Genomic DNA, 12649 nt, shown 5'->3' with positions numbered 1-12649 from the left:
ATGAAGCTAAATTTTACCAGATTAAACTGTTTAAGAATTGGCTTCAGATTTTAAGATTTAGGACACCTAAAACCAATAAAAGAAAGAGCAAAATAGAGCAAAGGTATCTTAGCAAACTACATTTAAAAAGATTAAGAGGTTTTAGTTGACTATGAGTTCATATAAATAAACAATGATATAACATTGTTTTATATATATTAAATTAAAGAAATTGACAGAGGTGAGTCTCAATAATTTTAGAGGTTTATTTTGCTAAGTTGAGGACATGCTCAGGAAAAAGGAACACAAAATCACCGGCAATATCTGTGATTCATACTTTTTCCAAAGAGGGTTTAGGGACTTCTATATTTAAGGAGGAAAGAGCAAGCAGTAGGGAAAAGAGAAAGAAAAAATGGGGGCAAGGGTAGATAAAGATGACAGGCAGTTGCATTGTTTTGAGTCTTCCATCAGCTTTCTCTGAATTCACATTTTACATGTGAATGGAGGGATAAAGAAATAGCCAATTATGCATTCATCTTGTGCTCAGTGAATCTCCATTTTTACATAAGACAAAGTAAATATAGAGGAGAGGAAACAGTCAAATACGCATTTGTCTCAGGTGAGCAGATGGATGACTTCTAGTTCTGTCCCTTGTTCCATACCTGTGAAGATAAGCTATTAATTTACTTTGTCAGGGTGAAATTCAACACAATTGTTATAGGGTAAAGATCTTGGGGTCAGGCTGGGCACAGTGGCTCCTGCTTGCAATCCCAGTGCTTTGGGAGGCTGAGGTCAGAAGATCACTTGAGGTCAAGAGTTTGAGATCAGCCTGGGGAACATAGTGAGACTCCATCTCCATAAAAAATATATTTATATAAATAGCCAGGCATATTGGCAAGTGCCTGTAGTCCTAGCTACTTAGAAGGCTGAAGAGGTAGGGGTACTGCTGGAGCCCAGGAGTTGGAGACCGCAGTGAGCTATGATTGTACCACTGTACTCTAGCCTGGGTGACACAGTAAGACTTCTGTCTCTTATTTATATATCTTGGGGCCCACAAGGAATTTACGTGTGAGCAAATTGTGAGAGAGGTATGTAGTCTTTTATTTTCGCAGCTATCTATTTGGGGGAAAAAATGGGAGGCAACTTTGCATGACTCAGTTCCCAAACTTGACTTTTCCCTTTGACATAGTGAGTCTGGAGCCCTGAGATTTTTATTTTCCTTTCCAGATAAACAGATAAGCTTTTGTAGTTTTTTTGTTTTTTGTTTTTTTTCAAATTACACAAAATAATTCTAAAGTAACAGATGCATAATCTTTCATAATTTATAAGGAAGGTTCTTCTCATACTTTCCTCTGTTTAGATGATACTTGGAGAATTATATCTATTTCTGGAATTACATTCATTTTAAGAAAGATATAAACTAAACAAAAATACATTTCAAACAGAGTAACCAGAATTCTGAAGGCTCTAAAATTAAGTCATATGAGGAACTATGGAAGGCATTGAGTTTCTTTACTTGAACAAAAAAAGATAAAAGGGTGCATATTTTGTTATCTTCACACATCTTAAGGGCAGATATTAGAGGATAGATTAGAACTATTTACATTGTATTAAGATATGAACCAATATGACAACATTAAATGGCAAAATGTAATATAAAAGACTGACACAGAAGACACTAAATTCCCCTTTAGAAAGATGGTCATACATGTAGACCACAATTAAATTAAACTGAAGGATAATTTTTCTTGATATAGAACTTTAGATAGACAGTTTGGGGATAGGGGATTCTTTTTAAAGGGGTAATTTCATTTTGTCTATTACATTATTTTTTAATAGATAGCGATCATTCTTAATGTTGTTTTAGTATATATGTCTTTTTTCCTCTAGATAATTTTAAGATTTTCTCCTTTGATTTTTATAAATTTGACTATAATGTATCTAGGTGTATATTTATTTATATTTATCCTGACTGAGGTTAAATCCTCTTTAGGTGTGTGACTTTAGAGTTTTCATCAAAATTAGAAATTTATCAGACATTTTTTCAAATAATTTTTTCTGATACAATTTTTTCTCTCTCTTTTCTCTTCTGGGGACTCCAAAAACATGTTTTTTATACTGTTTATTATTTTGTCATAACAAACAGTATATGACTGTCTTTCTCTCTCTCTTTCTCTCTCTGTGTGTGTGTGTGTGTGTGTGTGTGTGTGATTCTGCATAAATGAATTTCTAATGTTATAATTACCCAACAAGTTCTTCCTGCCTGCTGCACAGACAAAATCAGTTCACTGAGACTGTGGTATTGCAGTAAAGAAAGAGTTTACATGCCTGTAATCCCAGCACTTTGGGAGGCTGAGGTGAGCAGATCACAAGGTCAAGAGATTGAGACCACCCTGGCTAACATGGTGAAACTCCGTCTCTACTAAAAATACAAAACTTAGCTGGGTGTGGTGGTGTGCACCTGTAATTGCAGCTACTCAGGAGGCTGAGGAAAGAGAATTGCTTGAACCCAGGAGGCAGAGGTTACAGTGAGCTGAAATCGCACCACTGCCCTCCAGCCTGGTGACAGTGCAAGACTTCTTCAAAAAAGAAAGAAAGAAAGAGTTTCATTAACACAAGGCAAATCACATGGAAGAACTGGAGAAATCACTCAAATCTGCCTCACTGAAAGCTCAGAGATTAGAGTTTTTCAAGAAGAGTTTGGCAGTCAGGGGGTAGTGCATGTGTACTGCTGATTGGTAAAGAATGCAATCATAGAGGTGTGGAAAACAGTCCTTGTGCACTAAATCCACCTCTAAGTGGGGGCCACAGGACTAGCTGAGTCAAGAGTCATGAGTCTGTATGGGATAAGTCTGAAAAACATCTCAAAAGACCAATCTTAGGTTCTACAATAGTGACGTTATCTACAGGAGCAACTGGGAAGTCACAAATCTTGTGACCTCTGGCCACATGACTCCTGACAGTAAGGGTTTATAGAAACTATTGTCTACATTTAGCAGAATTCAGGCCCCTCCCATAATCCTAATCTTATGGCCTTTTATTCATCTTACAAAGGCAGTTTCAGGGCCTGAACAAGGAAGAGATCAGTTTTAGTGAGGGACTATTATCCTTGCTTCAAAATTAAACTATAAACTAATTCCTCCCATGATTAGCTTCACTTATGTCCAGGAATAAGTGAGGACAGTCAGCTAGTGAGAATAGAAGCAAGATGGAGTCAGCCATGCCAGATTTCTCTCACTGTCATTGTATTTGCAAAGGCAGTTTCGATGTCATGTATTTGAGTTAATGTATTTTTTTATTCTGCAGTGTCAGACCTGCCATTAATCCTATCCAGTGAATTTTTATTTCTGGAATTTCAATTTGATTTTTTTTGTAATTTTCATCTCTCTGATGGGATTCTCTATAGAGTTACTCATCATATCCATATTTTCCTTTAAATACTTTAATACGTTTGCAATAGCTATTTTATACTAATTCCAAAAATCTCTATTATTCGATTGACCTATTGGGTCTACTCAATTGACTGTCTTCTGATTATGAATGTCATTTTCTTGTTTCTCTCATACCTAATATTTTTTATTAGACGCTGTACATTATAGATGCTACATTTTTGAGAGTCTGGATTTCCTTTTCTTCCTTTAAAGGATGTTTTGTTTTCTTCTGGAAGGTGGCTCATTACTAACAGGTCAGCTGATTCGTGTCAAGGCTTGGTTTTACCCTTTCCAAAGCAGGTCTAGAATAGCCCTTACCTGAATCAGTGCTATCCAAAAGAAATTTCTATGATAATGGAAATGTTATTAATCTGCACTCTTTAAAATATCATAGCTACTGTCCACATATGACTATGGATTATTTAAAATATAACTACTGTGACCAAATAACTGTGTTTTAAATTTTATTTCATTTTCATTCATTTAAATTAAAGTAGCCACCTGTAGCTAGAAGCTAACCATATTGTAGAGGACAGCCTTAAGCTTGCATAACCCAACTCCTGAGGCACAACCTTTCTGTGGTTGCAAATAAATGTTTCATAAGTATCATTTCTTCACTCCGACTCACAGGCAGTATGTCCTCTTGTGTCCTGTTTAGCTCGCTGTTCTCCTGTAGCTATTGTCTGACCAATTCTTTGGAATTTCGTTTTTATACATAGACTCAGTATTCAGCCAAAGATTCAAGGGATCCTTTGTACAGATTTTTGGAGCTTTGCCTCTGCATAGTTCGCTCTTCTCCTTTATCCCGTCCCCAAAATTCTAGCAACTTCAAAATCCCTGAGCTTCAATCTATATTTTTTCTCTATTCAGTGACACCCATTGATCTCTATCTAGGCTCTACTTCTCAGTTGTGTTATGGGAACTGACCCAGGCAAAAAGCTAGAGTGAATGCGGACCTCACCTCATGTATTTCCCTTCCCTGTGAGGATAACAGCCACACCCTGTCTATTGTTCAGTGCTGCAAACAGTTGCTTCACACCTTTTTGTCCACTTTTATAAAAGTTTACTTTGTGAGGGTAAATACTAAATCCAGTCATGACCTGATTCAGAAATAAAAAATTCCTTTCTTTTCTATGTGTTTGATTTTTTATTATATAAAGGTTTTACATGATTGTAAATTTAAAGCAATATAACAAGGTACAAACCCATAAATGTCATTTCCAAAGCTGCTCCCTTCTGTTCTGTTCCTTACCAGCTCCATAACTGAACATGCTATTAGCATTAGTTTTACATGACACTACTGTGTGTGTGTATATTCATATCCCCCTTTCTTGTGTAAAAGAAAGCTTACTATAAATACTTCTCTGTACATTATTATATTTGTTTAAAAATTGATTTGGGACAGCACTAATTACCATTTATTGTTGCATAGTTCTTACTTATATAGATATGCCATTTTTTATTCAAACAATCTTTTTTGAATGACACTTCAGTTATTTTCAGTTTTGTGCTATTACAAATAATGCTGTGTACATTAGTCATTGCCAGTGTATTATTGAGAGAGATTCCAAGAAGTAGGATTTCTGAGTCAAAGGAAAAATCTCTTCATTTTACACTTTTATCTCTCTACAATTTTATGTGATGCATACAATGTACTCTGTATAAACTGTATTATTTGCAGTTAGAAACCATATTCTCTCTTATGGGTCTTGGTATGTGTTAGTTAATCTACTTAACATTATCTTTCTCCATCCTCTTCCCAGCACAAACTTCTTGAACTACTTTGAAATGAATTCCTTGTGATTTCTTTGAAATGAATTCATTGGGACGTCATTAAAGATATGACTTCATAAAGGCATTCTCCAACATTTATCTCTCCACCACACACAGACACACACACACACCACACCATACCACACATACAGCACACACACAAAACATACACATCACACATATACCACACATGTACCACACATATATACCACACATATACACCACACACATACACCACACACACACACCATCAACACACACACCACACATATACTACACCATACACATGAACATATATAACACACACAATACATACACAACACATATACCACACAAATACATCACAAACACATACACCACATACCTACATGCACATACCATACATACACTCCACACACTGTACATACCATACACACACACAACACACAGTACATATACCACACATTCACCACACAAACATACAACACACACATACACTGCACACATCACACCACAAATACATACACCACACACCACATGCACACACACACAACCTATACACCACACACTACATATAGACCACACATACATGCACACACACATACACACTATATGTACACCACACACACAGCACACATACACCATATGCACAACACACACACCACAAACACACAGACATAGGGCTATGTGGACTCCTATCTGTTTCTGTCTGCCTCTTATGTGTACCCATGTTGCTGTCTCTTTCTATTCACTTGCTTTCTTCTAAAATGTCATTTTCTAAGACGGTCTCTTCTCTTTTTCTGTAAGTTTAAGATAGTTGCCTGGTAAGCAAAGCCATGCTGTAACATTTGTTTAATGAATACCATTTATGATCATAAAGTTCCCACGAACACTGTTGTATTCTTTTTTTTTTTTTAGATTTTCCTTATTCCTCAGCTGTTCTATGAAGATTTCATGTTTTCTACTTTCTAAGAAATGAGTGCTTTGTTCACTTGCTGTCCTTTGATCTCGTATGTAAATAAAATAATTTTCACAATGATATATCAGAGTGGCTAAGTGTCTCCTTTCTTTCATTTGTGAAATCCACAGGAAAAAGTCAGTGGACTGGAAGATCCATATTCATCTCCAAACACCAGAATCAATGGAAATGCAGAAAGAAAAGGAGAAATGGTGTGTGTTGCAAAACGAACTAGGATTGTAAATGTCTCTGTGCCACACAGGAGTTTAAGAAAGGTGAAAAGCCCTGCAAAGGAAGAAAATAACAACCCTCAGTGAAGACAGAAATAGTAGCATGAACAATGAAAATGAGACACAGCAAAATGAATAGTGGAAAATAGGAAATCGTATCTCTGTAAGCACAATTAGTGATAAATTAGCCTGGAATTTGATCATAATGCCCTCGGGGAAAAATTGTCCTTAGTGGGGGGAAAAAAAACCTTCAAGAAATTTATGAAAGAAAACTGTAGGTAGAGGTTGGTGATTAGCGATTACCCACTTTTGGGTAGGGAAGGCATTGGATGATTAAAATACAACAAAATAAGTTAGACTTTAGAGATAAATATCCTCGATTCTATGGGATTTATGACATTGATTAATTTATTGGAGAAGGCTGGGGAATCTGATAATATGATAATATATTAAAGAAAACCAAATCTTTTGAAATAGTATATCACCAATAATAATTAAAAGAGTGAGGAACTACATAGGAATGGGTAGATAGATCAATGTAGAAGATTAGAAAATTCAGGACAAGATATATAGATATATATGTGAGCTAGTATATGATAAAGGTATTACTTCAACTACTGGGAATTTATCCAATAGAAATAAATAAGAATGTACACAAATGTTTGGTTATGAGAATATAGTAGCACTGTATATAATAGCAAAAAACTTTTTTTTTTCTTTTTTTTTTTTGAGTCAGAGTCTCGCTCTGCCACCCAGGCTGGACTGCAATGGCACAATCTTAGCTCACTGCAACCTCTACCTCCCGGGTTCCAGCAATTCTCCTGCCTCAGCCTCCTGAGTAGCTGGGATTACAGGGGCACACCACCACGCCCAGCTAATTTTTGCATTTTTAGTAGAGATGGGGTTTCACCATGTTGTCAGGCTGGTCTCAAACCCCTGACCTCATGATCCACCTGCCTTGGCCTCCCAAAGTGCTGGGATTAAAGGCATGAGCCACTGCGCCCGATCTGAGAAATTTTTTTTTTACTATTTTAGTGTATCTGAACAATTAAAATGCTAGAACCTATTACAATTATTGCTTTAAAAGCATACTCAGTGACATGAGGAAATGTGATATGAAATGGATTTCAGTAAATAAAATGCATCACAAATAGCACATATGGAATGCTGGTATTTTGAAAAAATGTGTACCCATACATAGCAAAAGTCTCTAAACACACATATAAAACAATATTTGCAAATTTATACTCTGAAATGATATCCATTGTTCTTGGTGGTGGGATTATAGATCTTTTTTTTTCTTTTTTTTTTTTTTTTTGGCTTGTTTGCTTGCTTCTTAATTTTGGGCTCTTAATGAATAATATGTAGTCACATTATTAATTTTCAATGAAACAGACTACTTCTAGTCTAATTGCAATGAGTAATAATGAACAGTCTTACTGTCAATACATTGTTTGAAATAAAATAAACAACTTTAAATCTTTCCTAGAGGCACAATGAAGAAGGATGAATTCTTCCTTCTCATCCTGTCCCACACTGAGTCTGTTTAGATGTTAATTAACTGTGACCAAGTAGATGTGATTGATCAGTCTGGTAAACATCCTTTACAACAGTTCATACTGGCTAGCTAAATACTCATAGAATTAACTCAACTGTTAAAAGCAAATCAGAAAGATTGAGAAATTTCTCTTGGAGTTTATTCCATGGCATTTAAAACTGTAACTGCCAGGGTTATATGGACATGAACTCCAGTGGCTTCATAGCACCACATAGACACATGGCAAAATTATAACATGCCATTTAGGATGAAACCTACTACTTCTTTTACTCATGTGGAAACAGTTTTAAGCCACTGAAGGTTGAGTAATAAGACAAAGTTCCTACATCGGACACTTACTATTGTATCCTGCTGATTCTCAAATTAAAGCTGAACGAAGGAATTTAACGAGCTCAAAAAGACCCACAATCTAAAGAGCCCCTTCTGTGAGTTGAAAAATAAACTGTAATTGCTGTTTGCTTTACATTTGTATTGAAGGGTATGTGGGATCTCTTTCCAGAGAGGAAAAAAATGTAAATTTTTACCCTCATTCAATTTATTTGGCTGCTACTGTATTATTTGAAAGTATTCATCATAAATTTTATACATCATTTAATAACATTTCAATATTGCAACTTTTATTTAACCCTCAACTCTTTTGTTGCAAAGCTTGTGAGTTATTGTAATTTAGAAACACAGATTCCGGTTCTTCTTTCCTTTTTGCTGTAGGCCTGAGTGCTTGCTGCCGAAACGGGCAAGTTCATGAAACCTGGGAGGGTGGTGCTTGTCCTGGCTGGACGCTACTCTGGACGCAAAGCCGTCATCGTGAGGAACATTGATGATGGCACCTCAGATCGCCCCTACAGCCATGCTCTGGTGGCTGGAATTCACCGCTACCCCCGCAAAGTGACAGCTGCCATGGGCAAGAAGATCGCCAAGAGGTCAAAGATCAAGTCTTTTGTGAAAGTTTATAACTACAATCACCTAATGCCCACAAGGTACTCTGTGGATATCCCCTTGGACAAAACTGTCGTCAATAAGGATGTCTTCAGAGATCCTGCTCTTAAACGCAAGGCCCGACGAGAGGCCAAGGTCAAGTTTGAAGAGAGATGCAAGACAGGCAAGAACAAGTGGTTCTTCCAGAAGCTGCAGTTTTAGATGCTTTGTTTTGGTCATTAAAAATTAAAAAAGAAAGAAAGAAAAAAAATAAAAATAAAAACACAGATTCCAATGTGCCCCATATAACTGGGGGTAAAGACATTCTTACGCTCCTTCAGTACCGGCCACATGACAATCTATCCCCCACCAACATGTACACAGTGAGAGGATTTGAGGCAGGATCTCATAAGTAAGTGTGATGAATACATGTTGACATGTCTTCTGATGGCTGCTCTGTGGACTTGGCATAAGAAGCCATGAAGCCTCCCAAGACCGAAAGACAGAGTCCCAGATGTCTATAAGCATGCCAGTTATCAAAGAAACAAAATCGGAGAATGATTACAAAGAACGAGACAAATGTCCAGCTTTGTCAGTTTGCTCATCTGTGTGATAAAGAAATCTGTATGTCAACATTTTTCATTTGTTAACACGATGCCCCCATTGTTATAGGCAGATATGAACTCCTCCAATGACTTATCCCTGGAGCTGCAATCTAATATGATTGAATTATTTTCACAAATAGCTTGTTCATATGTTGTCTGCATCAATTTAAGATGTATACCTGAAGAGAGAGCTTAGCAATTTCCACTGAATTTCTACAATTCTAAGGGAAAAGATTTTTGGCAGTAAGCCCATGATTGACCTTCTTACCTCCTCTCATCCTTCACTAAAGAGAGCATACTATCAATATTAAGAGCATGCATTCTGGAGCAACCAGGGGTAAGTCCTAGAGCTACTATTTACTGATGGTATAACATTGCACAGAATACCTGACATGTATGCATCTCAGTTACTCATTTGTAAAGTGAGGATAATTATAATAAACATCTTATAAAGTCATTGCATTATAGGAGATAATATAAAGTGCTAAGCACAAATAATAAATATTCACAATTATTGCTGATGTTACTGGTATAATATTTCTACTACTATCGTTACGTTCAGCCCTCCATATTCATGGGTTCCATCTCCATGGATAAAACCAAACACAAATCAAAAATATTTTTTAAAAAGTATTTGTAGTAACCACTGCTCAAGGAAATAAGAGAGGACACAAACAAATGGAAAAAAATTCCATGCTCATGCATAGGAAGAATCAACATCATGAAAATTGCCATATTGCTCAAAGTAATTTATAGATTCAATGCTATTCCAATCAAGCTACCAGTGACTTTCTTCACGGAACTAGAAAAGACTACTTTAAATTTCATATGGAACCAAAAAAGAGCCCACATAGCCAAGACCATCCTAAGCAAAAAGAACAAAGCTGGAGGCATCATGCTACCTGACTTCAAACTATACTACAAGTCTACAGTAACAAAAGCAGCATGATACTGCTACCAAAACAGATATATAGACCAACAGAACAGAACAGGACCTCAGAAATAATGCCACACATATACAACAATCTGATCTTTGACAAACCTGAAAAAAAGAAGCAATGCAGAAAGGATTCCCTATTTAATAAAAGGTGTTGGGAAAACTGGTAGCCATATGCAAAAAACTGAAACATTTTCCTGCATCCACTACTGGAACCCTTCCTTACACCTTATACAAAAATTAACTTAAGATGGATTAAAGACTTAAATATAAGACCTTAAACCATAAAAACCCTAGAAGAAAACCCACAGGCATGGGCAAAGACTTCATGACTAAAACACCAAAAACAATGGCAACAAAAGCCAAAATTGACAAATAGGACCTAATTAAACTAAAGAGGTTCTACACAGCAAAAGAAACTATCATCAGAGTGAACCTACAGAATGGGAGGCAACCTACAGAATGGGAGAAAAATTTGGCAATTTATCCATCTGACAAAGATTGAATATCCAGAACTACAAGGAACTCAAACAAATTTACAAGAACAAAACCACCCCATCAAAAAGTGGGCAAAGGATATGAACAGACACTTCTCAAAGGAAGACATTTATACAGCCAATAAACACGAAAAAAAACTCATCATCACTGGTCATTAGGGAAATGCAAATAGAAACCACAATGAGATACCATCTCACACCAGTTGGAATGGAGATCATTAAAAAGTCAGGAAACAACAGATGCTGGAGAGGATATGGAGAAACAGGAACACTTTTAAACTGTTGGTGGGAGTGTAAATTAGTTCAACAATTGTGGAAGACAATGTGGTGATTCCTCAAGGATCTAGAACCAGAAATACCATTTGACCCAGCAATCGCATTACTGGGTATATACCCAATGGATTATAAATCATTCTACTATAAAGACACATGCACACATATGTTTATTGCAACACTACTCACAAGAGCAAAGACTTGGAACCAACCCAAATGCCCATCAATGATAGAGTGGATAAAGAAAATGTGGCACATATACACCATCAAAAACTATGCAGCCATAAAATAGAATGAGTTCATATCCTTTGCAGGGATATGGATGATGTGGGAAATCATCATTCTCAGCAAACTAATACAGGAACAGAAAACTGAACACTGTGTGTTCTCATTCATAAGTGGGAGTTGAACAGTGAGAACACAGGGACACAGGGAAGGAAACATCACACACCAGGGCCTGTCGGGAGTTGGGGGCAAGAGGAGGGAGAGCATTAGGACAAATACCTAATGCATGCGGGGCTTAAAACCTAGATGATGGGTTGATGGGTTTAGCAAACCACCATGGCACATGTATATCTATGTAACAAATCTGCAAGTTTTGCACATGTATCCCAGAACTTAAAGTATATTTTTCAAAAAAGTCTTTGTAGTAAACATGTAGATATTTTTTCTTGTCATTTTTCCCCAAACGACACAGTATAACAACTATTTACATATCATTTACATTATATTAGGTATTATAAGTAATCTGAAAATAATTTAAAGTAGGCAACAGGACGTGCATAGGTTATATGCAAATACCATTTTATAACAGTGATTTGAGCATCTGTTGATTTTGATTTATGGTTTGTTTTTTGTTTTCATAAGTTATTGGGATACAGATGGTATTTGGTTACATGAGTAAGTTCTTTAGTGGTGATTTGTGAGATTTTGGTGCACCCATCACCCGAGCAGTATACACTGCACCATATTTGTAGTGTTTTATCATTTGCCCCTCTCTCCTCTTCACCCGAAGTCGCCAAAGTCCACTGAATCATTCTTATGCCTTTGCCTCCTCATAGCTTAGCTCTCACGTATCAATGAGAACATACGATGTTTGTTTTTCCAATCCTGAGTTACTTCACTTAGAATAATAGTCCCCAATCTCATCCAGGTCACTGCAAATGCTATTAATTAATTCCTTTTTATGGCTGAGAAATATTCCACCATACAAATATACAACAGTTTCTTTATCCACTTGTTTATGGATGGGCATTTGGGTTGGTTCCAGGATTTTGAAATTGTGAACTGTACTACTATAAACATGTGTGTGCAAGTGTCTTTTTCAAATAATGACTTCTTTTCCTCAGATAGATACCCAGTAGTGGGATTGCTGGATCAAACGGTAGTTCTACTGTTAGTTTTTAAAGGAATCTCCGCACCGTTTTCCATGGTGGCTGTACTAGTTTGCATTCCCATTAGCAGTGCAGAAGTGTTCCCTGATCACCACATTCACACCAACATCTACTGTTTTT

The 12649-nt window shown here is 36.5% G+C and overlaps 1 protein-coding gene across 1 annotated transcript; it reads left to right on the top strand.

Moving 5' to 3' along the window:
* The first annotated feature begins 8597 nt into the window (after positions 1-8597).
* Positions 8598-9106, top strand: LOC126951050 (60S ribosomal protein L27-like). The gene has a single exon (XM_050784935.1). The coding sequence runs from the start codon at positions 8650-8652 to the stop codon at positions 9043-9045; it is 396 nt and encodes a 131-aa protein (XP_050640892.1). The 5' UTR covers positions 8598-8649; the 3' UTR covers positions 9046-9106.
* The last annotated feature ends 3543 nt before the right edge of the window (positions 9107-12649 follow it).

The sequence above is a fragment of the Macaca thibetana genome, chromosome 1 (assembly GCF_024542745.1).
Source record: "Macaca thibetana thibetana isolate TM-01 chromosome 1, ASM2454274v1, whole genome shotgun sequence".
Lineage (NCBI taxonomy): Eukaryota > Metazoa > Chordata > Mammalia > Primates > Cercopithecidae > Macaca > Macaca thibetana.
Note: the sequence above shows the minus strand (reverse complement) of the source record. Positions and strands in the feature narration are given on the sequence as shown.